The sequence below is a fragment of the Harpia harpyja genome, chromosome 1 (genome assembly GCF_026419915.1).
Source record: "Harpia harpyja isolate bHarHar1 chromosome 1, bHarHar1 primary haplotype, whole genome shotgun sequence".
NCBI classification, from domain to species: Eukaryota; Metazoa; Chordata; class Aves; order Accipitriformes; family Accipitridae; genus Harpia; species Harpia harpyja.
In genome coordinates this window covers 30,261,124-30,287,543 of record NC_068940.1, presented here as the reverse complement: position 1 = coordinate 30,287,543, position 26,420 = coordinate 30,261,124, and the positions used below count along the sequence as shown (strand labels likewise).

At 45.3% G+C, this 26,420-nt stretch overlaps 1 protein-coding gene across 4 annotated transcripts; it reads left to right on the top strand.

The window, feature by feature from the left end:
• The first annotated feature begins 1,043 nt into the window (after positions 1 to 1,043).
• Positions 1,044 to 25,887, top strand: CSNK2A1 (casein kinase 2 alpha 1). Of its 4 annotated transcripts, none has more exons than XM_052783779.1 (13): positions 1,044 to 1,177; positions 14,889 to 15,088; positions 16,150 to 16,261; positions 17,185 to 17,286; positions 17,715 to 17,765; positions 18,561 to 18,620; positions 19,296 to 19,379; positions 19,781 to 19,891; positions 20,712 to 20,813; positions 21,716 to 21,816; positions 22,494 to 22,642; positions 23,982 to 24,068; positions 24,575 to 25,887. In XM_052783779.1, the coding sequence occupies exons 2-13, from the start codon at positions 14,988 to 14,990 to the stop codon at positions 24,688 to 24,690; spliced, it is 1,176 nt and encodes a 391-aa protein (XP_052639739.1). In that variant the 5' UTR covers positions 1,044 to 1,177; positions 14,889 to 14,987; the 3' UTR covers positions 24,691 to 25,887. The 4 variants fall into 4 exon arrangements, with proteins under 4 accessions (XP_052639739.1, XP_052639766.1, XP_052639748.1 ...); XM_052783806.1 differs by having other exon boundaries at positions 1,074 to 1,202; XM_052783788.1 differs by lacking the exon at positions 1,044 to 1,177 and adding an exon at positions 10,061 to 13,945.
• Positions 25,888 to 26,420: the final 533 nt, after the last annotated feature.

Genomic DNA, 26,420 nt, shown 5'->3' with positions numbered 1-26,420 from the left:
CTCTGAGCGGGCTGCAGTGCTTGGCCAGAGCCCAGCCACGGTGGCAGGGCAGTGAGCGACCAGCCCAGGGCTGCGTGTCCCCAGCCGGTCCCACTCTGAGGGTGCCATGAGCCGGGGTGCACTCCTGCCCTGCCCAAGGGGGGATCAATGCGGTTCCGGAGGAAGCGACAGAGGGGTCGGGCCGTGCCTCGAAGCTTTTCCTCCTCCCTGGGGTCTCCCCCAGCTCAGCTTGCGATAGAAGGGTCTGTGGTTGATCTTCTTTGGCCAACCCTTGGGGGTAAAGCCAATCTCCCGGGCTGCACGACATTAAATCGGGGCTAAAAACGTGAAAGGCAGCGAGCGAAGGTCACCGGGCCTGGGAATAGGTCAGGGCTCGTCCCAGCGCTGCCGCAGGACCCTGCCAACACTGCGGGGGGGTGGGGGGGAAGAAGAGCCCCTTCCATCCACCCCGCCACAGCCCCTGCACGGCTCGGGGATCCCTCGCTGCGGGACACCCCGGCGTCCTACCGCCCTGCAGCGTCCCCGGGGCTTCGGCCGCGGGGCCCGGAGGCCGGCGGGCCCGGGGGAAGGGCCGGGGCGGGGGCTGCGGGCCCGGCTCGGCTCCGCAGGCCGCAGTTGCCACCTGGCGGCGGGCCCCGCGCACAGCCCCGCTGAGGGACGGCCGCCGGCGGCCCCTCGGGAGCCCCGTCAAGGAGGCCGGGGGGCCGGGCGGCCGCCGCCGCCGCGCACGGCCAAGCCTCCCGCCGGGGGAAGGGAAACCGACACGGGCGGGTGGGCGAGCCGCGCTGGGCTACGGGACACGCCGACTCATCTCGCCTCACGGGGCGGCCCGAGCTGCCGGTGCCGGGACACGACCCGGGGCCGCGGAGCGGGGACAAGGCCCTGCCCCCCCCCAGCCCCGCTCCGGGTCTCCCCGCGCCGCCGCGGCCGCCGCCGCCGCCGCCATCGCCGCGGACTACATCACCCATAACCCCCTGCGGCGAGCATTTCCTCCCCCCCCTCTGTGCATGCGCGCCCCGGCCCCCTCCCCGCGGCACGTCGCGCGCCAGCAGGCTGCGGGGTTTCCGCTTCCGGCGCGCCTCGCTCTGGTCCCTGCGGCTGGCGGCCGAGCCTTGTGCCTCCGCCATATTGTCTGTGTGAGGCCGGCGGGCGGGCGGCGAGCGGGCGGCCGCGGCAGGTACCGGCGGGCCGCGGCGGCTCCGGTACCCTTCCTGGGGCTTCGCGGCGGGTGGTGGGCGGAGGGGGCGACGGGGGGGGGGAGACGAGGCACTACCGTGTCTCCTGCGCCGCCCTCCCCCTCCTTTTCTCCCCCCCCCCCCCCCCCCCCCCCGCTGCGGGTACGGTGTGGGCTGAGGGGCCGCGGCCGTCCCTCAGGAGAGCTGGGCCGCGGCGGGGGGGGGGGGGGGGCCGTCCCGGCGATGCTGAGGGGGAACGGGCGGCGGCGGCGGGGAGGAACGGGCGGGCCCGGTGCGGTGGGGAAGGGCAGGGCTCGCCGCCTCTTGCCAGCGGAGGGGGCCTCCGTGCCCCCGGGGTTGGGGGGAGCAGGGCAGGGCGCTGCGGGGGAGGCCGCCTCGGCTGCCCTCAGGCTGGTGTGGGGCCGCCCGCTGCCCCCGGCCACGCAGGAAGGGCAGGGCCCCACGGCAGGGTAGCCTTCCCCTCCCCCCAGCCCTGCGAGTTCGCACGTTCAGGCGGTGTAGGTGTTATTTACTTAAAAAGCTTTGTCTTACCTTTTCTCCGCCCTGCCCAAAAAAAGCAGGGGGCTGTGAGGTGTGCGGAGGGGCAAGGAGAGGCCTGTTTCTTCTTCCTCCCACCCCCAGCCGCGCAGGGACTCTGTTCTGGGCCTTTCTGGGTAGAGGGGAAGGTGGTTTTCACAGATTTCCTCACCAGTCGTTGTTCTCTTCTGAAAGCAGCGGTGGTCACTCTTAACCCTGCTGTAATTTAGTTAATTGTGCCTTGGGGCAATGGGCTGTGTGGCTGTTAGTAAAATATGCTTTGTAAACGAAAGGGCAGATAAGATTATGAAAACCCTTGCGTGTTGTTTGTCAGATTACTTTATTCTTTCTTTCTAAGGGCTTTGGGTACAACCAATAAAGTTTGGATTATGAACACTCAGTCATTGGTATATTTTCTGCTGACAGCAGCGGTTGATCTGTGCAGAGACTCATGAGGGTATGTGCCTCACTTCTGCAAGCTAAATTTATAGATTCTGAGCCTGTGTTGTTCAGTGGCAAGGCCCTTCGCACCCGTGCTGAGCCCCAGTACCTGTGAGAGAGGTCTGCAATGGTATGGGGTCTGTGCTGTTCAAACCTGCCACCGGGTTGGGGTCTTGGAGAGCTGCTCTCGCACTGACTGTTGATGCCAGGCTGCGAAACTGGGTGCTGCACGCATCTCTTTGGAGGTGGCTGTGCTGTGTGCTCCACGTGCGCTCACCTGGCTCGCACAAGCTCTGTCCTCAGCGTGCTTCGTAAACTGCTCAGGAAGAGGAGCTCGTTCTGCGTCTGAGAGTCAGCACCATTCTGAGGTGACGGGGGGCAACATCATCTTTTTAGAGAGAAGCACATGGAGACAGCAGTGTTATGCTTGGAGGCAGGTAGCGATTTAGTTTGCTCTTTGAACACTCTCTCTTTTCAAAAACATAATAGCTGCTCAAAACATTCAGGGCTCAAACAGAATTGGTGTTCATGCCGTATTGCCAATTGACCTGGGTGTTGGATGTGACTCTGCCAGCGCGGATTCTGGGTGTAGCATAGGTAGGTGCAGAGAAATTGCTCGTCCTGTGCGTTGTTCATGTTGGCGTGATGTAGAAAAGGGCGAAGCTTGTGCTAGGAGAGGGGAGGCTGAGCTTGGGAAGACTTTAGGCAGGATTTGGGGAAAGTGTGAAGCTTGATCAGCTCCATAATTAGTCCTAAAACTAGGACTAGAGCAATTAATGTTCCAGTTCTTGCAGCACAATGCCGTGCCTGGGTAAAACATACCAACAGTGGTACGTCCGTCCTCTGTGGAGACACATGCTGTGTCCATAACTGGAAAAAGAAAACTGGAATAGGTTGTGGGTCCACCGGCAGAAGAGTGTCCGATCCCATGTACAGGGCAGTCTGCTTTCTGCCTTGAGGAGAAGATCTGCCCATGTCTTGGGGCTGGAAGTTCGGCTCTTTGGATGCCTTCTGGCAGAGAAGGGTTTATTGTAAAGGTCCAGACCTTTGCCTGAGTATGAAGTATGTAGATTTTCAGTGGTAGGCAGTGATCCTTCCCTTTCATCTTGGCAATGGAAAGAGCTTTCCATTTTTTTCACCTTTCTCTGTTACCTGGTAATATAATTTCTATTATTTATGCATTGTTAGTGAAACCTCACTGTCTCCTAGTTCCCAGCATGGGCAGCAGCAGAGAGTTCAGTGTACACGTCCTGCCACTCAGACCAGTGAGCTTGCCAAGTCAGGTGCTGCCCATGAGGAGTTGAAACAGGGTTGAGGAAGGTAACATCAACTCTGGAGCGAGGAAGATAACACCATCTCGGCCTTGACTGTAGCAAAGGAGGGGAAGCTAATGTAGCTGAATAGCTGGGTAACGAGCTGTGGTGGGGATAAGCCACAGTGCGTGGAAAAATGTGGTGAGAGAGCCAGATGCTGGAGGAGGAAGCAGAGACATCCAAGTGGGAGATTCAGAACAGGTTCTTTGGGTTTGGCGGGGCACATGGGTTCATGGATTAAGGAGAAATGGGTTCTGTTGGGAATATGGCTCTTTGGAAGAGGGGTAGTAAAATTGGCAGTAGGTTCTAGCAAATGTGGAAGAAATTGGATCAAGTAATGTTTTCATGATATTAAGCAGAGTTTAGTTTTGTGCAGGGGCAGTTAAATGGTACTCGTTTACTTGAAAAAAGCTGGTGAAACATGAGAATGAAGATGCAAACCTGTGAGTGGGGATTACTGGGAAAGACTTGGTAAAATACTGTTCGCTGAAGTTGAGATATGGAAAGACTTTAGTGTTTCAGATTTGGGGCATTTTCAAGCAGTGCAGGTTAGGTACGTAGACATGAAATGGGTTCGAGGTAGGAATCTAAGGAATATAAGGATGCTGAAAGGTGGTTATAGATTTGTGGATTTGTAGAGAAAGAAACTGTGTTTCTACTGTGATAAAAGGGACGGGGTCGTAACTTTTCCCAATTTTATTAAATGGCGGGTGTCCTTATACTTTCCACTTGAATTCTTTTTTTGCATTTTCTCCTTACAGAACTAATTTTCTCTTTTTGTCTTTCCTCATGTCCTCTGAGGAATAAGGGAAAGGAAGGCAGGAGAAGCAAATGGGTGACATTGTGGTGGTGTGATTAATTTCATGTCACACTTCTGAAGAGGCAGGGATTTATTTCTGGGTTACCAGACCCGTCACCTCCACTGTTCCTCCATTATGGAATTGCTTACATTAGGTATCTGTTTTATAAACTATCTGGGCGAGATTGATGCTATTTTAGGTTTTATTGTCCCGTAAGGGTCTTGAGAGAATAAACCCATGGATTTTAAGATCAGGAAGGACTGCCATGATTCAGTCTGGCTACAAACATTATCTGGTTTTGATTGCAGGACAACTCTTGGATAATTTTTCTGAGATTGGATATCTCCTTCCAGGGGCTTCCAAGAGCTGACTTTCCTGGAATTTACAGAACCTAACTGGAGAAAAGGAGTTCTCCTTTGGACCTAGAAAAACTGCTTTGAAGAGGAGACTGCAGCTTTCTGAACTGGCGTTAGTGCTGTTGCTGAAAGCAGAGTGTTTTTACAAGCTGGTTTTTGGACCCCGTTTGCCATCAAGGTTCCAAACCTATCTGTCGGTAGGAAAGGTTGATAAGAAATGGAATTGTTGATGTGGTCATAGGATCAATGGTTCACGGATATCTTCTGTTGCTCAGGTGTCAGCAGTAGAGGAACAGCAAAGTGAGCCTGCCGCGAGTCTTACCTGCTCCTTTGTTCAGACTGTTCTGGACAGTTTTATTCAAACAAATGATTTTATTATCCATTTCATGCTGCTGCTTTGGGAAGCTGAAGAGCAGAAGGGAGACCTTGGAGTTCTTTGCAGGCTCAAGACAATACCACCACAGACTCATATTTGGAAGGTTACAATTTCAATAATTTTAATTTTCCAGAGAGTTTATTTCTGAGAGTTAGGCTACGTCCTTCTTATGACTGATTTCTAATTTTTAAGGAATATTATCATTTGCAGGGAGGCGCTTTCTGAAGCAGGCTGTCCAGCTGCTTAATCTAATGGCTGGATTATATTATGGCAATTTACTTGAAGTGAATGGTGAATAAAATGTGTACTAGATGGAAGTGGAAAATAATTTTGGGCCAAGGTGGAATTTGGCTGCAGGTTGCCAATTGGATAGTCGTGTCTTTGAGTATTAACAGCAGTCCTAGAAAATTGAAGTTATTCAGTCTGTTTTTGCAGAGAAGTAGGCCTCTGCCCTTGCGCCTTCTGGAACAACCAAAGCGTAAAGGAGTTTGCTGGGGTTTTTTAATTAAGCTAAGTGTAGGGAGAGTCCAGTGTGTTCTGCAGTGTTAACACAGAATTATGTGCCAGAACTTGCTTTCGCTGGGTGGGAGAGGTCTCGCCACGTTGTGAAGAAGTGCCCCCGAAGTCATCCTGCGTGTCCAGGGAGGTGAAATGGTGCCTCTCCCGTGTTCTTGCCAAAAACCCTCAGAGAAGACAGTTTCTCAGCGCATCTTTGCACACATGTGCATGAGTTGTCAGTAGATCTTTATTTTTAGTGTTCTGAAATGGATAAGCGTGGACACACACAACAAATTAATTTCCAGTGTAGAAAAGCAAGAGCTCCTGCAATGTTCCTTCTCTTACAAGTTTTGTCACAGATTTCTCTGTTACCAGTGTGCTGTTAAATTCCAGCCTTGCCTTCTGCAGATTAGGCAGCATTTTAATTGTACTCCAGAAGGAGAGTAGGGCTTTTTCCACTGAGGAAGTTTTGCAGCATCCAGATTCATTTCAACTGAGTTTACAAATTAAGAGTTACAAGTTTTGGTATATTAGAACGTATGGCATCCAGGCATATGTCCAGCATATGCATCTGACCAGGCATATAAATATATACTCGTCCTAAGCCATGACTTAATGCTGCGCAGTGGCTTTGCTGGGTGATTGCAAGGTGTGAAGAAAGATGCCATGGAGATGGACAAACTTGTCCTTGTATATGGCCGACAGTGGTGTGGGTTTGTTTGGCATGGCGAGGGTGGCTTCGGCTTTCGTGTCCCTGCTGGGTTACACTGAGTGATGAAGGCCGTGGTCACCAGGCTTCAGTTAATCTCCAAAACACTGGTGTGAAATATTAAAATCTTAGTACATTTACGTCACCTGCAGTCTCTGGGAGAGCTGCCTGTCTGGCTGTAGCTGTATAAACCCAGCACTTGGTGTGTTGTGTTAGGGTACCTAGTGCATAACAGATATGGATTTCTGAGTTTAATAGCTGTTTTCTTCCATTTGATTTTCAGAACGGTTGTAGCTAGGTTTGTCTTGTGTTAATAATGATGAATTTTTTAGAGAATTATGTTAGAACTTCTACTTTCTGGCAGGGGTTTGCACCGGGTGTCTCTTGCTGAGCCTTCTGGATGCCAGCTGAACAGTGAAGACGGTTTGCGGTGCGTTGCCTGCTCAATGGGAACAGCTGATCATGGGGATTTCCTGAAGAAATAGTTACGTGCCATGTATGCTGGTTTATTCTTTGGCTCTGGTAACTGTTCCTGCCTCTAGGAATTGCGTGATCAGATCAATTAAAAACATATAACTTTTACAGATGGTAGGTACAGTTCAGTTGTCTGAGTTCTAGCTAAATCACTCACTGTATGTGAACCGTAGGAGTCAAATCAGCTGAACGATTGGCCCATCAGTACTCTGTGCGTACTAATTAATGAGGAAAACAACTGTGTCACTTAGCAGTAATTAGGAAGGTAGAACTTTCCAGAGGATGCTGACAGTTGACCTGATGTCAGCTGTGATGAGCCTGCAGTGGTGCTGAAACATTGCCCCTTGTGAGCCTTCAGGAGGAGTTACCTGGTGTTGCCAGGATCTCAGAAATGGTGGGTTTGGTAATCAATTTCTTGGAAAATACTGTCCAAAGCTCCAGCGACAGGAGCTTTAGTTTTGTTAATGCTCTTAGAAGAAAAAGAATCGCTTCCCGTTGAAGTCCTTGCAAGTACTCTGGCTTTGGCTTTCGGTCAGACCTAAAGAGATGTGCCTCCAAAAAACTCCACCGCCTTTCCTGCGCTCCCTGCTTGGCCTGAACTGTCAGGGCGGGGAGGAGATGCCAAGATGCCAGCAGAAGAATATTGTCATTGGTTTGTTTGGTATGTGTGTACTGACAGGTTAGTTTGGCAATTCCTGGTTACATTTGTAGCCATTTTTATTTGATTGTGTCAGGAGTCTTCAGCGCTGGCAGTAAGGAAGTCCACTGTGATTTGTGGGAGGCTGGGAACCGTGGCGGGAGAAGCCACAGGCGTGGGAAAGTGGCAGAGCCTACACTGGGCTGCTGGGGCTTGGGTGTCTCGCTGGTGTTGCTGTCCACTGCAGCCACACAGTCTCATCTGAGATCAGTCTCAGTGTTTTTGTGTTAGGAAGAGCTTTCCCTTTGCTCTGTGTGCTGTGGACTAGCTTAGTTCGGAAAAGATGAGGGAGAGTCCCTGACTTTGGGGGAGAAGTGGGAAAAGAAGAGCTTTCAAAGTCAACTGTTCTGTATAAAATCCCTTAGGAGATGGAGTGAGGAACGTTTCTGTCACTGGCAGCTTCCTGCTGCTGCTGGAGAAAATCCCAGCTGTTCTGCCCCAGGTACATGTGCTGTTGCCAACACTGAAGTTTTGCAGAGGACAGTTGCCCAACTAGGCTGAGATGGTGGAGACCCGTAGAGGGTCTGTGTAAGCTCCACCAAAATTTAGCTGTTACAGGTCTGAACAAAAATGAAGACTTAACTGTGACAGAACTTCTGCTAGGACAGCATGTGGGTACCAGTGATACTGCCAGGGCAACCTGGAGATTGTCAGGCATGATATATCCTGCTTTCTACATTTGTGAAGCGGGAGAGTTAAGTTTTCCCCAAGGCTGTGGAGATTATCATAAAATAGGGAGTTACAGTAAAACCGTTTCGTGGTCAGTCCTGTGACTTCCGTATAGGCTGTGATGCTCATTACAAGGGATGACTTCTTCATTGGCAGGAACTGCAAGGAATTCAGGGGAGGAATTGGTGAAGCTGATGAAGGAAGAACCAGTCTCAATTTTAGGATGTTGCTAGTACAAAATTACTCCAAGATGTTTCTTCCAGTTTAACTAAACCTGTCAACTGTCTTCCCTAGTGACTGGTCATGTCTTGTTTTGAATTAATCACAACTGTTCCTGTTTCTTTTTTAAGAGAATGTTGAGGTCTTCATATCATGATTTGTTATTTCTCCACAGCCGGACACAGTCAGCTATTTAAAAGAAGTCTGGAAAATAATTTTGGTGGAAAAATGTAGTTAGAGCAGACTGTGCTGTTCAAAAAAAATACCAAGAGAAAAGTTTGATTTCAAACCTCAGCTTTTTTTTAACTCAGATTTTAAAATCTGCTTTTCTATTGATGTTGTCCCTTTAGTAGGTAAATGGTCTTCAGGAAAGGATATAATATGTCAGTTTTGTTAATCCAGGCTTGTTTCTATTTCAGCTATAAAATCATAGAAGAATATAGGTCGCAAGGGACTTCTGGAGGTCATCTGTTCCATACTCATATTGCTGCAGTTCCAGCATCATGAAAATACACAAATAAGATTTATTTTGTGAGATAGAACATATTTTTTATAAAGTTGGTTACTATTATTTCTTCTTTTAAAGGTAAGCTGGGTTTTGATTAATGTTGGCTGCTAGTAGGCTGTACTATAGTATTTAAGCATGTCTTGATCTTTTAATTTCAGTGGTGTCTATCCAGTCCTAGATATTCTTCAAACTCTGAAGAAGCAAGTACTCCTTCCCTGGGAGGCTTACAGGCAAGGGATAAATGGGCTGTGTGAAGGAAATAATAATCAATTTAATCTGAAAATTGCAATACTTCCTCTCACTAATAAAGCATGTTATACACTCATGATTTCAGAGGTTGGGTTTGAGCCGTTTACTGTGAAAGGTAATGTCTCACTTGCAGTTGTGGATAAAAGAAAGGAATGACCTTTTGATTCCAGACTACTTACTGTAATTCTGGTCTTCTCAGCTGACAGAGGGCTTTTCTTTTTTCAAAATGAACTGGCTGCTGTCTGTCTTAGCCTGTTTGCAGTCTTAGTCTGTCACAATTGCCACTGGTAATGAGCTTACATGGGGAAAGTAGAAGTGAAAGGAAAGTCTCTAGACCCATTTGACCAATTTGTGCATCTCGCTTTCTCCTTGAAAGGAAGATGAAGTTGTCTGGGGCAGTCTATCTGGAATTGATAAAGCAACAGAAATATTTTCTTGGTTCTTTGAGTTTGGCTTGGTGCAATTTGGGGCCTATCTTACTCCTTGGGGCCTATCTACCTCCAGGTAGCAGAGGGACTGCTCTCTGCTACCTGAATCTGAGTTCAGGTGGGTCATCAGTAATTATCATGTTTATGTGGTGTTGAACGTAGTTCACTGGGTTCATTCTGTCTGGATGAACTTGGAACTACGGGCAATATATACTGCTCGTGCTGAGGGCAAGTTGTGCTGGTAGCAGCAATCCACAGGGAGGCCAGTGTCAAGCGGTGCTCCTGTTCTTGGGTGCATTATTTATACTCCAAACCTTATCCACAAAGGTCATCGCTTGGATAGCAATTGCAGGTTCCTCGGGACACCAGTCTTCTGGGAAGCTCTTGGCTTCCTGTTCACTGGGAGTCTGTATGTGTGCTGCGTCATACTGGTGCAACTTCTTAGGTTTAAGGTTCTGAGCGAGTAACCATGTGCTTGAGAGAAGCTCTGTGCCAAAAACATTTCCATTTAAAAGGAGGAAAAAAAAAGATTCCAGTATCTCAGTGATTCTTGACTTGTAAAATTCACCTTTTTTTTTTTTTTTAGAGGCTAAGTAGGTGTGTTTCTCAAACTAATTTGCATAGATTTCTTAGCTATGTTTTGTTGCTACTTGCTGTAAGTGGATACATCTGGAAGGACAGAGTGTGTAGGAAATTCCTATACTAATTGGGTATAGGTGCTGTAAGTATGGGCACTTCACAAGAAATCAAGTCCTCCCTGGGGATGGGGGTTGCCATTGAGATTAGAGCGCATCGTAAGGATGATAAAATCCCTTTTTAAAAAGGAAGGGGGTAGTAACAGTGGTTTAAATTAAAATGTTTTAAAAATCAAGTTCAAAGTAAACACTGAGAGGCTTTTTACCATTTTATGGAACTTTAGGCATAAAAAGTCTGGCTTGGCAAGCTAAGCTGTTCAAACAATAGGCTACTGTTAGAATAATTCAAACTTTTAAGAACTGATCTCTTTTAATTAATAGACCTTCCAATTAAAAAATTCCTATATGGTGGTAGCACAATTGTTTTTGTCTCTTGACTGGGGCTCTCAGGCACTCCTGTGGAGTAATTATCAGTAGTACATGCAGTGCTGTATTTGGCTGTGTTCTTGGGATTTTTTTGTATGCAGGATGAACAGGGTCCTGTGGGGTGCTCTTGATAAGGATGCTGTGTAAGAGATTAGCTAATTATCAGTTTGTTAATACTTAAACTGCGTTTTTAAGGGCAGGCCTATGTGGGAAAACAAAGCACTGAAACTTTTGCGTGGTGCTTGTTTGCTATAGCTACCATGTGAGCGCTGTTCGGTAATGTCTTCCCAAGGGGTGTCACCACAAGTGCTAAAACAGAAGACCTGTTTTTCTGTCCCTGCACAGGCAAGCCTTAGCATTGAACAGTGTGTATCAGACAATAACTGGAAGCTTTGTCTTCCTCTCTCTGTGACCTCTGGTGTATTGCCTAAAAGCTCATGGTTATGTTTCCTAGCTAAGCCCTTCTCTACCAGAGAAATTAAAATTTTCAGAGGTGCATTGTGTTTTTTTGGAGATGCTCAAGACTACACTGGACATGGCAATCTGATCTGATTAGATCTACTTTGATTAGATTATTTTCAGCAGTCTCTCCCAATATAAATTATTCTGTCATTAATGCAGGAATTAATAAATTACATGTTCTGTTTGGATTGTGCAGAAATAGAACTCATCCTTTATAACAAGCTCAGGACACTCATCTCATCTAGGTGTCATTGCTACTCATACTTTAGACTTTCTGCCTTGAAACTGCAAGCTAAACTGACTTTTGCATGACCACACCTGTTCCCGTTATTTGTCCATATTTGTGTCAGTCCCTTCTGTCAAAGAGCTTGGATCCACTGCAAAATTATCCCTCTCTAGGGGCAGTGAAAGCAAAATATATACAAATTCCTTAGCAGTTTTGAGCAGAGGGAGTGAGAAGCTTTCAGCCAGGGTGAGTTTGTATGTAACTTTGTTTGCTTTAAAACCAAATTATCTGTGCAGACTCTCCTCTTCCTGTATAAAGAACAGTAGACAATAATACCTACCATTGTAAATAGGCATTGTGTGCCATTCTTAGAAGCTACAGTCAATGATTTCCTGAAAAAGCCTTTCTCTGAGCAGTCTGTTACAACATGCAGCTTGTGCTAGGCTGGAGCTACGTGACAAAAAATATCTGCTGTGAAATTTGATATATCTTTAGATAATGTGATCGATTTTTCTTTTTTATTATTTTTTTCCATGCTGAAACTGATGCTGCTAAGCTGGGTGAAGTGGAGCAGTTACGTGTTCTTTATTGATACCAAGTTGTGCTTAAAAATTAAAATTGCTAAGTCATCTTAGACATACATAGGTTCAGTTAATTCCTACACAAGGAGTATTGGGCAGAGGAAGTTAGCCAGTGCATCTCCTGCCAGAAGCACATGGAATGAGGAGAAACAAAAACACAGTGATTAAACTTTGAAGTCTAATAAATTTCACTGTACTAAAAGTGTTCTAGTAAACTTGCATGCTCTGTTAATGCCTGAGTATGTTTTTGGAATATACATCTAATTTCTAAGTCTGTGAGTCATGCTACATAAATGGTTTGAGGTCTTAGATGATTGCTGCCTAATCTTCTGAAAGTGTGTTTTGTTAGAGTACTAATGTTTTGTCCAGGAATAGACTATTTTTATTTTTTTTTTAGTAATGCTTCATATTCTTCCGTTAGCTGAACACCTGGCTGAAGTGTCATGTCCTTCCTTTATTGGGCTGAAGCCTCAGTCACACCTCTGTTGTGGACTTTGGAGCAGTGCCGTGTCCCTTTTTAGCCTTGGGGCTGGATTGCTGTAACCCTGTCTACCTGGAGCTGCCTTCAACACCGTTGGTGTGTCAATAGGTCAAAAAATAACCCACGCTGCCAAGGTCTGTACCACCTGAGGAGGCTTAGTCCACACCAGAAAGAGACCTCGCGTACATTTCTGCCTCCAAATGCAGAACCAGCTGCTGGTCAAGCTGTGACACGGTGAAGGACATCAGACCTGTGTCCCCCAGGTCCGCCACCATCTTCATAGCCAGTGGTTCTTGCTGTGGTCCTTGCAGCAGCCTGAAGTACTGCAGACCTCCAATAAACAACAGAATACTGCTAATAAAGGAGGGGTTTGCTTCTAGAATTTTCTTCTGGTGTGATGTATCCTGATAGCCTAAGCTAACTGCTCTGAGCAGATTTCTAGGTCTTTCTGATTAATGGGGCTATTACTTCCTCCTGCAGTCCGGCAGTTGCCCATTTTCTGTGAAGGGATAAGATTGCCATAGCAAATAAATACATTATATTCGTTCAGATTATAGCATTGCCCACTGATTGAGCGCCTTTCTATAAACAGGGCTGTACAGTCTCTGCCATATGCTACATACCAAACAATACTCTTTCATGCTCCAATACAGCTTCCTTCCTTTTAAGATATTTTGAAAGCTGACAAAGAGATTCTTGTATTTAAATGTTTAGAAGTGTGTCAGCTTTCACTCATGGTGAAAGATTTGAGAGGTGCCAAGGCACTATTTTTATTTTAGGCAGGACAAGACTTTGGTATGAAATTGTGGTAAGTTACTGTTGTCTTAAATATTCAGAAATTAGAGTATTTGTTTCTGACATACAGTAACTTTCTCTTGAGTTATTTTGACTAGTCTGAATACTGATAAAACTTAACAGAAGTTTTGCAAAAATTGCATTATAAGGAGGAAGAGGTGGAGGTGCTTACCAAATCCTTTGGACAAGCAGAATGCAAAGAAACATGTTTAGACCATTGCAGCAGAGCCTTTCTTTTGTGTTTGGATAAAGTGTCATAATCCAACACAGAAGCCCTGTCTTTTGGGCAGTCAGATTTAATGTCTTGACTATAGAAAGTTGTGACCAAAACTGGTGCCCCATCCCAGCAGAACTCTTCTGGCTGCCTTGGTTTGTTGTGAAGTCTTCTGAGCATCCTCAAGCCATTTAATCCCTGAATGGTTCCTGATGACTGACCTCTGTGAGGTCTTCCCAATGTCCTTTCTTGTCTCACTGCTAGTTGGGGATGTAGTTTTCCTCATGATAGTCTAATTAGTGTGGATGTAGCTTATCACTGTAAATGTCCTACATGTTCTGGAGAATGCTATTGTGTGTGCTAGGACTTAATTGCATTGTACAGTGTGGTGCTGCTTTTTTTTTTCCTTAAGTAAGCCCAGAGACAAAACCCAGTGGTTGCCTGCTCTGTAAGTCTTGCTCACTTTCAAGTGGGCACTGGGTTATATGTAGAAGGTATCTGTTGTGGGATGGTGGGATGAGATGTCCGTGCAGGAGGGCTTGAACAGAGTAGCAAAAGCCTTCTTCAGAATATGTAGAAATGAGAAAAACATTGTACTATGAAAATCCCCAGAGTGATGTTCAGACTTCAGCGATCTTATCTTTGGATAATGTTTTGGTCCTGATGCTGCTTTCAGGTGAATATATTTAAATTTTTATTTTGTGGGGAAAGCAGCATGAGTGATTATTTTCAAATGCTGTTAAGCTGTTTTATACAAGCCTGTACAGTAATATATGGGTGGGAGGGTGCTTAAAACTGAGAAGATCCATGTTCTGACACAGTATCTGGATTTCTCTGCTCTCCTCCAGAAACCTGCTCCTGAGCTGACCAGCCTTGCTTTGTACATAAATGCTTCGGCTAGTACCTGCATTTTCCAGACAGAAAGGGCAGAGTAGTGTTCAGTTCAGGGTTTTTTTTCCTTTCCACAGAATGAATCAACGTAGCCAGGCAAACCTTTGTGTGTGAGCACATGAAAGGCTTCAATCCCTTTAAGAACTGCAAATAAATCCTGAAGTTCTGATTTAAATGAACACTGGTGTTTCTAGAAGTTGAAACTTCAGGAAGTGCTTAATTTCGGTTGCACAGGTGACCTTGTTGATCTGTCAGCTCTGTTTGCAGCATCGTTTATTAGTGCATTGCAAGAGGTGATAGTTGTGCAACCTTGAGTGAATGAAGTGTTTTGGTTACATGGGATGGCTCAAAACTTCTTCCTGGATGGGGGAGAAATTGCAGCTGATGGCTGTTGCTTTCACTCTGGAGCTGAAAGGAAGGAGTCTGCAGATATAGAGTATGTTGCATATCTTCCTTTTTGGAAAGTTATCTTTGCAACTGTAAGTTGGAAACTACATGCTGAAAGTTGCAAGGGGTGGGGCGGGGGCAGGAGGGGTGTTACTTTTGCTAGTGGGGCCAAGTGGTCCTGTCCCTTGTGAGGGAGAGCAGACAAATTGTTTTCAAGCTCTGACAGATGATCCCAGGCCTGTGGCTGGGCTCCAGCCTCTCCTCAGCAGCTTTTAATGATTAACTTAAATATTTTTATAGTATCTTGAGATTTTAACCTCTGGTTTATTTTCTCTCTGCAGGTGGAAGAATCTGAGGCCTTTATCCTCTGTCCAGCTTTGCAGTTTGGGTAGCCTCTGATTTCAGACCTCTCATCATTTCCACCTGCCAACCTGTCTGATATGTCGGGACCCGTGCCGAGCAGGGCCAGAGTTTACACGGATGTGAACACACACAGACCCCGGGAGTACTGGGACTATGAGTCGCATGTTGTTGAGTGGGGGTAAGTCTCTGGGCTGCTTATGGATGTCCCTGGACCAGGATCAATCCCTGTAGGATCCTGCATAGTGGTGCATGGGGGGATTTCAGGCACCTGTGCTGCATTAGGCTTTTTCATGCTCCTTGGCAGATGTCTAGTGTGCATGGCAAGTGTTAGGATCACAACTTGTCTTCAGAAAAGTATTTCTTGTCAAAATTTTAAATCCCCAGTGATGCAGGAACATTTTTAGCAGCTTCCTTAAGAGTTTGGTTTGAAGAGTTTTTGCCAGGTAGTCAGGAAACGTCCCCTTTCGGAGGGAAGAAAATCTTTTTCTAAAACAATCTAAACAGCCCTGGGTGAGAACTGAAAAGAAGTGAAAAGACATCTGAGTTGCGTCTGACTTGCATGGGTGAAGAGACTCAGCAGACTTAAATAGGTACATGCTATTTTGTGACTTGTTGCTCAGCTCTCTGCAAGTGACTGGAAAAGACATGTCTGCTTCTTTTTGAAGGAAGAAGGTGTCTAAATTGGGCTCATGACTAAACCATCCAAGAATCAGACAGCAGTGATGCCAGCTTCATAGCTCTGCGTTCCTGCTTTTGTATAGCAGGGCCCAGACTAAGTTCTGCCCTCAGCTTTGTTGCAATTCCTGGTTTCTGAAATGTATACAGTCTTCTGAGTGTAAGTGGTGTTTTGCGCCTAGTCTGTTTTTGAACAGGCTAGCACTTAAATTTTTCGTCTTACTGGCTTTGCTGATTTTTAACAACGTTACACAAGGAAAAATGTAGCTTCCAAATATAGAGAGACCAGTGGAAGGGATAGCTCAAGTTTGCTGATGCTGAAATGCATAGTTGGGCTTATGTTACCTACGGCAGAAGAAATAAGTTCTGGATTGAATCTAACTTGGGTGAGTAGAAGCTCCCTGTTTCTCTCCTAATTCTTAATCATCATGTTCAGGAGATGTAAGACAGTAGTTAATCCACCTTGTCTGGAAGGTGAGGCAGTGATTTAGTGTTAAGGATTAGTTTGTAAATTGTGATGGAAATGACTGAGCTCTTTGTAACTCTTAACTTTTATCTCCACAGAAATCAAGATGACTACCAACTAGTTCGAAAATTAGGCCGAGGCAAATACAGTGAAGTGTTTGAAGCCATCAACATTACAAATAATGAAAAAGTAGTTGTTAAAATTCTCAAGGTGAGCTGGGGATTGGGCAAAAGATAAAATCTGTATTGAGGTAATCAGGAGGCCAGGAAGCGCAGCATTTGGTCTAAAATATTTGATGGTCTAAAATGTTCAATGGTCTAAAACTGAAATCTTTAAAGCCTGGCTTTGGAGTGTCATTCAGTGAAATGGGCCATCATTTTGAGCCTCCTAAGAGAAGCCCTACACTTAATTATTAAGTCACATCTCTGCCTGTAAGGAATTAGCCTCTATCTTAAAGAACTCATGATGTACAACACATTTTACTTGGAGCTAAGCAACACTTCAACAGCTGACTAGAAAATTCTCAGCTTCTCTAACTGCCAGTGCCCTGGCATGCTGTCATGTGCATAGAGGCCTATGAGCTAATGGGATCATTGTCTTTTAAAGCCACTGATTAGATTTAGGGACTGCTAACCTTAAAATTTTCATTTCTGCTCTGCATGTTCCATTGCACGTGTAATATCCTTCCAGATGGAGAAAGGGTCTCCTGGATGCTAGTTATTCCACAGCCTTGATTGGTGAAATACCTTCATTTAGTGGCCCATAGATAGCTTGTGGACTTCTTGTAGTTATACATTTACCACATGCCAGTTAAGAAGTTTTGGACTATCAGATCATGTTCAGACAGCTTTAAAAAATATATGCCATCTTCCTAACTGTCATTCACATGAAACTAATGTTTGTAGCTGTCAGGGTTGTATGGTTAGAAAGGAGATGGCAGATATTTGAGCCCTTACTGGAATGATGCATAGTCAGGTAACAACAAGATCTAGCTGTTTGAACTTAACTCGCAAAGGCTCTGATGTATTTTGCTGACTTGCAGTCACCTACTTTTGTCATCTGGATGTTGAGCTGTCTATTAGCCTCACTTTACTGAAGTGCTTTGTCTTACACTTTGGGTTTTTATTGTTCAGCCTGTTAAAAAGAAGAAAATCAAGCGTGAAATCAAGATCTTAGAGAACTTGCGAGGCGGTCCCAATATAATCACTCTTGCAGATATAGTAAAAGATCCTGTGGTGAGTATGGAAGGAACTTGAAGGGTATGCTGGGGTTATGGGTGAAGTTGCTGTGTTTGACTTCAGCTCTGATCTGGCTTTTTGTTTTCCCCTGCTCTTAAATCCTGCTTTTGAATTGCTTAATCAGATCAGCTCTTAATCTGATTAACTTCTTTTAGAGGGCCCTTCCCCCCCCCAGGTCCCTTCAGCCCCTCACTCTGTAAGGATGAGATACCAGTGAACTGAGACAAGTTAATTCATTCTACAAACAGTGCTGGCAGGGGCTGCAGGCTTTGGCTCTGCTTTCTCTGTCAGAGGGGAATCATAAGTATGTCTGAGGCAGAGGGGCTTCTAGCAGTTTTAGAAGTAAAAATGGTTTAATTCATTATCCTAAATGAAAACATATTATCTCAACTTAACATGGCTGAACACTTTTCTCTCTGTTTTAGTCTCGGACACCCGCTTTGGTTTTTGAACATGTAAACAACACAGACTTTAAGGTACAGTGTGGGATGTGAACTTCTAATGTTTTCCGTTTGAAAGCCACTTGTAATGTTTTTCTGGGGAAAGGCAAGTACGTAGGGGACAGGCAGGTTATTTAATCATTTCCATCCAACATAGTAACTGTCTTTAAAGGTAAATACACTTGGGACAGAAGTCTGTGATTAGTCCTTTGGTACCATTTTGCCACAGAAGTTACAAGATGAGAATCCAGATTCCAAGTGGTATTCTAGCCTTTGGAGCAAATTAATCTGTTATCTTGTGGACCATCGGTGCCTGCCTTTTTGAAACATTTTTGCTTTTATGTTCAGCGTAGAACTATTTATTGGAACCTCTTTAAATGCAGACAGCTGTTTCTGTGGCTTTCCATACTTCTGGGAAAAGGGATTTAAATGTTTCTTTGTCCGCTTCCTTACTGACCTGCCTCAGGAGAAGAATGGCTGTGCAATGCCATCTGGAATAGCTGCTTAATGTTGCAGAGCACCCTTGGTCTTTTTGAGACCCAGTCTGCAGGCATAATCCATTGTGCTGGTAGTGGGTGAGTGCAGCCTGAGGGAGTTAGTGACAGGAACCAGAATGTACTGTCTGAGCAGAGCTGGAAGTAAACTATGTATGTGATTTGAAAGGGGAGAGGAACAGACTGATTGGAGTAACTTGGGAAAGTTTTACTGCTCCTTCAAATGGGTTTGGAGAACCACAGCAGCAGAGAACAGGGCTGAGTTGTTCTGGATTGGCAGGGATGTGATATTTTTCTTGGGTGTTGAACACTGATACGATGTGTTTGTGTCCCACAGCAATTATACCAGACATTAACAGATTATGATATTCGATTCTACATGTATGAGATTTTGAAGGTAAGTTGGTGTTTTGCTGTTTTATCGGTTTATTTCTAGGATTTGCACTCAGCTAATCCTATGGACGTGGTTATCATGTCACTAATGGGGAGGAAGGGAAGAGAAGGCCTATGGAAGAACTGGGCAGAAAAATATATATCAAGGCAGTATCAGTTGTTCAGCCTTGTTTCTGCAACGAATTCTAGTCCTTTTTTCTGAGACTAGCGGAGCCTTTGGGTACACTGAGATAACTTAAGATCCTAAATCAAATGTACATGTAGCTTCTGAAAACAGAAAATTGTAAGCTGTTACTGCCTGGTTTTGTGCTCTAATGTAAATGTGAGTCAAATTTATTTGCCCATTCTTCTGAAAAAAGTGTTTTTTCCTCAGGAGTCTGGACAAGGGGAGGCTTGTTTTATCAGTAGTGCCTAGTAACTATGCTCTTAGGGGCTCTGAAATTCCATTTTTATGAGGAAGCGCATGAGGTGAAGTCAAAACACTTCTGTTGCTGGGACCTCCCTTTGAGGGGGGCTCTAGAAGTTTTCTGTGGTCAGCGAGTCTAGTCCAGGATATAACACTAGACAGTAAAGTCTTGCCATCTAGTTGACTTGGTATATGTGGAAATACTTCTGAATATGATTGAACTTGAAAGGTTCTTGTGACTCTAGCATCTGTTTCTTTGTATGTCACCTACAGGCTCTAGATTACTGCCATAGCATGGGAATCATGCACAGAGATGTCAAACCTCACAACGTCATGATTGACCATGAGCACAGAAAGGTAATGTGGGGTGACTGGAGGGCAGGGAGAGGTCCTACTTCTCTCTTGGCAAACTAGGATCCCTTTTGGGTACTCCTGTGTAGTGGTACTAGCAGATAAGGGGCACTGCACTTCCATCATGTGGAGAAATGTGAAATAAAATTCTATAAGCTGCTTTTCTTAATTTTTTATGGGTTACACATAACCATAAATAGGGTTAGTAAGGAGACATATTTTATTTAGACTGGTTGGTGATATGAGTTTGGGGAGAGTGTCTAAACAGATACTCTGATCACCGTCAAATTAATTGAAAATAAAACACTTGTAAATGAAGCTTCAAACTAAGCTCACCAGTAGTGTCATTCAGCAAGTGGAGAGCTGGAGCATCCCTTGAGCCTTTTTTCTTTTTCTCTCATTTCTAGCTTAGACTAATAGACTGGGGTTTGGCTGAATTCTATCACCCCGGCCAAGAGTACAATGTCAGAGTGGCTTCCAGATACTTCAAAGGACCTGAACTCCTTGTAGATTATCAGGTAAGAATCACCAGGATTTACCACTGACTTCTGTATGGAAAGTCTGTGTCATTTCAAGGTAGCAAACCAGAAATTCAGATATCTAGAGACCTGAAGCTAAAGACAGTCCATTCTAAAATGTATTGCAGAAAGCAGTGGCTATAAAGCCACTGAATTAAAGAAACTAATGAGTAGTCTCAGGACCTGAGGAAGAGCCGCAGAATCATGGATCTTGGAATACAAATGTTGAATATTTTTTTAGCAAGGCTGCATTTGCAGTAAGGTACAAGATTGAAACAAAGCCCTTGTGGAAAGAGCTAGTACTGCACGAACTTCTAAATTAAGTTATAAAAACATCCCCATATCTGATGGCAGTTTGCATTATGGAAATGCTGTGGGCTGGAAATAGCAGTGTTACTGGTGACTTTCAGATTGTGCTGGTTCTAAATGAAGGCACTTCCTCACTTGCCCATGTACCTTGTGGAGTCCACTCCTTTTGATGCTTGTTGTGATGCTTCCCTTCTCAACATGTGTTTCTCAGTGATTCATAACATTGAAGTCTGCAGTGAAAATAGAAAAAGGCACTGGTCTTCAATATCTTTATCAACAAGGATGGAAATAGGATACCTGCTGTTCTGCTAATTGCTGTATCCCAGTTTGAGTAACTGGAACACTGAGCTGAACAGTCATCAGTGATGAAGATGCATGAAGATATTTCAGTCTGTTCCCAGCGTAATGTGGCCGCGTTTGTATCACTGGAGGGAGGGGGGACCCTGTTAGTATTGGGACTCTGTTCTGCTTAATTCATTAGAAATTGAATTGTCCTTCTGGTTTTGTACAGATGTATGATTACAGTCTGGATATGTGGAGCTTGGGTTGCATGTTGGCTAGTATGATATTCCGAAAGGAGCCATTTTTCCATGGCCATGACAACTATGATCAGGTGAGAGCTGGTCATGTACAATCTCTGTTCTCTTAGCACAGTGAAGGTTTCCTGCTTACACTTCTATCGAGGGATCCGAAGAAGAATTTAAGCATTTCTCTAATGGCTTCTTCACTCAATTTGAAGCCTCATTCCTTTTCTCAAGTGTGCAAGATTATCTAACCAATTAAATAGAAATAGATTTATAGTGCTTTGTGCTTACGAGCTCCTCAGTAGGTATCTGGAAAAAGTTATAACAACAGTTATATTAAGGCTGGTGTGTTCTGCTACATAGATTGACTATTCCTGAGGTTATGTTGCGTGGAAAGCCCCTGCCACTCTCCACCTTCCCTCCCCTCTGTATAGAACCTCTGAATTTGGTACAGTTTTATATAGATTCTTAAATCTTTGATGTGTTGCCTTTAGGCCAAAATTGTTATACTTAAACCTTTAACACGTGCTCTGCATCTGACTAACATGCAAACATTCAAGAACAGTGACCTATTCTCAAACCTTCATTCTAGAACCCTCAGTGGTGGCTCTTCACCCTTCACGTGCAAGTTACAGAGTTTCTGCTTTTTTGACCAGTTATTCTTGCCTTCACCCCCTGTAGGTTTTGAATATTTTCTTGCTACAAAGGGAGTTAGTGTTGCACGGTCTCAAGTTTTAGTGATGTTAGGGTATGCAGCTCCCTCCTGGCTGCCTTGGGTTACTACGTTCTGACTGTGAGCAGAGGCATGTTCACCATGCCTGTGACTGTATGTGGCCAGGGAAGTCAGAGCCACGAGACGACCCTGTGGCTGCTGGTTCAGACCACTGAGACCAGGTTCAAGCTCCCAAGGGAATGTGTTGCTGTATCTTCACGCAGGCTCTGGCGTTATCATACCCTCACAGTAGTGACTTATTTTTCTGTTTGTTCCCAGCTGGTGAGGATAGCCAAGGTGCTGGGAACAGAAGATCTGTATGACTACATTGACAAATATAACATTGAACTGGATCCACGTTTCAATGACATCTTGGGCAGGTGAGCCAAGGTCCAGAGTAGCTCATAAGCTCTTTATTACTGGGACAGCTTCTGCTTTGTCAACAGACCTTGAAGTTAACAAAAACTTACGCTTAGGAGAGAAATCAGAGCCAACATGCTTGAGAACTGTCACTTTGTGCCTTTGATCCCTTTTGCCAGTGTTTCCCATGGTCCTTTATCTGGAAATGGACTTGAGGAAAGGTTTTTAAATGTCATCTAGGCAATAAATGAACTGCCGGAGCATAAAGCATGAAGGGCAAATGCTCTCACCAATATTCTTGGGGGAAAAAAAAGCAAAATTGTGTTTCTCAGAATTACAGTGCAGAAAATCAGGTGCTGCTTAAGATGGCATTTACATATTTTTTGCCTCATAGAGTTATTTTGTGTGACACATACTAATGTTGGGGGCATAAGAGAAGAGCAGAAGCTGGGATTTTAGGCCCATAGATCCATTCTGAATTTGAGTCCTCATGCTGTCCGGGGCTGTGGTGGCTGTGCCACCGCGTGGAGACACGGTGTACTGCTTTGTGCTCTGGTGCAGCACAGCCCTGTTGCTGCCGCACCAAGCAGCGGCCCCTCTCGGACATGGACATCTGTCGCAGTTCTTGCTCTTTAAAAAAGTGAATTTTGGCATTGATGTCCTCTGCCTAGCCTGATTTGGGTGTCTTTTTCTACAGACACTCCCGTAAGCGATGGGAGCGCTTTGTTCACAGTGAGAACCAACATCTGGTGAGTCCAGAAGCTCTGGATTTCTTAGACAAGCTGTTGCGATATGATCACCAGTCACGACTCACAGCAAGAGAAGCCATGGAACACCCCTACTTCTGTAAGTATCAGCTGCTGTCATCGTCTGCTGTCCAAAGACTTCTTCCTCTGCCTCTGGGAAGTCTCCATTCCTGTAGGTTGTGCAGATAGGAGCTAAGAACAGCAACATAGTAAGCCTGGTCTTTGCAAATAATTGCACTGGAGCTGAGGCTGCTTGTCTCTGTGGTGGATAAAGTAGGCCACTGCCACCTACGCCAGCTGAGGAAGCAAAGTGTTACATGCCCGTGTCAGGCCAGTGAATCAGCAGCACTGTGTTAAAGAAGCTTTGGTGCTAAACCCATGCTGATTTCAGCAGGTGTCTGGGTACACAGAATCTTGCATTTTGATGAAACCAGATAACTCTGGTTTGTTGAGAAACAGGCCCTTTTAACTCCTTTTGTTGCTAAATGTGTACCTTAGCGAATGGTATATTCAGGTCTTGATTTTGCAAGCAAAAATGTAATTTTCACTAGTAAATGTTTTTAAATGCTTGCTGTTTTTCACAAATCATGATATCTAGGTTCTTGAAACAGCTGTAACAATGCAAAATATGAGTATTTGCTCACATTCTTTTTTTTTTTCCCTTGCTGCTGAATGGACTTGTGTAGTTAACAAACAGTATAGATCTGTGTTGTGCCTGTGCCAAATGTTCAAGTGAAATGTTTTGCAAATACGAGAATTAGTAAAGCTTGAAAGCTTGGAGTGTGAAAGTTGGACAAACAGCTAAATTAACTTGTGTCCAAATAGAGATACAGGTTGTACTGAACTCAGTGTGAGGAAGGGCAAAATTTGGAATTCCCTTGTCTGATGCAGTAGGCTTGGGAGGCAGGAAGGGGTTGTCTCTGTTCAGATGGTAGTGTAATTTACCTGCAGCTGAAAATAAAGAGTTGGTGAGTAAGTTGGGAACATATTACAGAAGACAACAAGCTCCAATGACACTCATTACAACTCTCAGGCTGCTGTGGGTTGCGTATAGAGACGTGACATACGATTGTAACTAGTGATAATCTTTCTGCTTGCTACACCCATTTTCTGGGTTTGGCTTTATGCGATTATGCAGTTGCTTAGCATAGAAAGATCAACTTCACCTTAATTTCCTTCAGCTTTTCCTGTCAAGCAGTCCTGCTGAACTCCAAAGCGCATCATTTAGGTGATTTTTCACTGATAATTTTATATTGGTACCTTCTTGGGTGCTTGCCACTGGAGTTGGTGGAAACGTCTGTGTTTCAGTAGATGATGGTTGATATGACTTGACATATGCAGCTTGCCAGGACTGGCTGAGCATAGAGGTCACGGGCAGTCAGCGTGCTTTGGCTGGCTGGCTGGCAACATGGCACCTAAGGGTAGTGTGCTCTTCCTAGATCCCATTGTGAAAGACCAAGCTCGGATGGGCTCGTCCAACATGCCGGGTGGCAGCACTCCTGTCAGCAGTGCGAGTATGATGTCAGGTCAGTTCTACTATCAACTCTTCTTGTTGTGTGGCATTTTAAAGCATTTATATGCACTGGGTGGATGTGAGGATCCAGGAGGGTGAGTTCTGCAGGTGGGGCATTAGGTCATCTCCTGGGACTGATGACAAGGGCAAGGAGGGCTATGAAGAAGTGGGTGGGAGAGCACGATAAATAAGGCCTTGCTGCAGCCTGACCTGCTTTTCTGGTCTGTTTTTAAAAAGTGCTTTCCAGTTGGATTTTTTAGCAGCAGTTTGGAGGACAGTGATCCTGCCACACATCTGCCCAGCAGTGACGCTTGTATGTATACAAATCTGCGCTCTTTTCCGAGGCTGCAAAGAACAGTGACAGATCTTTAATCTCAGCTTATTTTGGCAGCTCTGAAAATGTAACAAAGTGGCAGCAAACTGACCTGCAAAGATACTAATTCATTTAAGAAGCTCAGCTGTCCTGGATAGCAATGCACTGGTTTCACTCTAATTCCTGCTTACTTGTCTCTCTTCCAGGGATTTCTTCAGTGCCAACACCTTCACCCCTTGGACCTCTAGCAGGCTCACCCGTCATTTCTGCCACCACCACTCTGGGGATGCCCGTTCCAGCTGCTGCAGGCGCTCAGCAGTAGTGATGGGCTCTGTCTCCTGCTGCCTGAGCTGAGTCAGGTGGGGAAGAGGTTTCCCCCTCCACCTCTCCTCAGGACGCAGCTCGTGCCTGGCAGGGGAAGGGAGGGGATGAACGCTTTGGAGGCACCGTGTCTGAACTGTTGCTTGTGGATTTATAGTAGTTCAGTCATTATATACAAAATTATTATAGGCTGATTTTTCTTTTTTTACTTGAACTTTTCGTAACTCAGGGGATTCCCTGAAAATACCTACAGATGGAATATTTCTCGGACAGTTTTTCCCCCCCCGCCCCCTCCCAAAAAGTACTCTTCATTTAAGAACAAAGATGAATCAACAGCATTTCCAAGCTCTTGCATCCTGCTGGAAATCTCTTCATGTTCCCACCATTACTCCTCCATGAGCCTACACCTTGGGGGATTGTGCTGTTCTCCAGAGACTACCAAACCAAGTCTTCGTGAGGCAGGGGAGGGGGATTCTTAAAGTACCACTCACTTTAACCCCATGTCCTGCATATGACTCAGCTGGGGTACACTGAGGAGACAATTCCAGCATGGAGAGGTGTGGTATAAGCTTAAAAGGAGTAAGTGCAGATAATGTCTGAAACCCTAATTGGATTGAATCATGTCTCTTGAGGAGCCAACCAGAATGCCAACTCACCCCCTTGCATGTAATTTTAGTCTTAAAAGATGGAGTTACTGATCCAATTGGAGTCCTTGCCACCTCCTTGGAAAGGCGCTCCTGTAGAGTGAGCTGTACTCTAATCAGCCCCTTTCTCATGGATGGTTCTTCCTGCCATTGCTTGGCTTGGATCTCTGGAATTAGTTTGTTATTGGGTATATTGTTTTTAAATTGTTTATATAGGTTTCAAGCTGGTGGCTACTTAAAGCTGGAAAAATCAGACTGCGCCAAGTCCGATATCACATCTTCACCCACCATCCCCTCCCTCACGTGCCATGTGGTGAGAATACCAGTTACCTCACAGTCTTGTAAATATGCACTGAGAGGAAGGAGCGAGCAGATGTTAACTTAAACTGATATGGTAGATCAGTAATTGTGGACAAATATTATCATTGACAACGGAAAAGCACCCTTGTTACAGCCCTGCTACCCCTTGCTGTGTATATATACTTTGTCCTTCATATGTGAAAGATCCAGTGTTGGAATTCTTTGGTGTAAATAAACATTTGGTTTTATTTATCAAGGTTAGATTTAAGTTCCCTGTGTAGAGGCCTCCCTGGGGCGGTGGTACACTTAGATGCAGGAGTGGCTGACAGCCCTGAGCGTACTGGGGAGGCTGCGTCCCTCTTCACATGCACCTTGCATGGTGAGCTGTGCAGCGAAGCCTTACACAAACGTCACAAGCCAATGTATCTCCTGGGAGGAGGATCTTTTGCCATAAAACCAAAAAACCCTCCTCTTCTGTCTCAGCCCTGATGGAGGGGGAGTTGAGATGCTGAACCAATTCTTAGTTTTTTGTGTGTGTTGCCATTAGTTGGATTTCAATGACGACTTGTCAGTCATGTAACGCTTGTGGGGCTTAGCAGGAGCGGCTGTAAGCACGAAGGCACCTGTCCCTCTCGGTGACTTCCACCATAAAGCCATCGCAGCAGTTGCTTGTCCTAGGCATTGAGTGCTCTTCCCGTTCCTCAGCAAGTGCTGAAGCCTTGGCCTTTGGCTTCTGCATGTCCTCTGAGCACCCATTGCTCGTTTGCTCTTCTTTGCGGGGGTGATG

Coding starts and splice junctions, on each gene's coding strand:
- CSNK2A1 (XM_052783779.1), top strand. CDS start 14,988: ATGTCGGGACCCGTGCCGAGCAGGGCCAGAGTTTACACGGATGTGAAC. Junction 19,892..20,711: donor AACTCCTTGTAGATTATCAG/GTAAGAATCACC, acceptor GGTTTTGTACAG/ATGTATGATTACAGTCTGGA. Junction 20,814..21,715: donor GCCATGACAACTATGATCAG/GTGAGAGCTGGT, acceptor GTTTGTTCCCAG/CTGGTGAGGATAGCCAAGGT.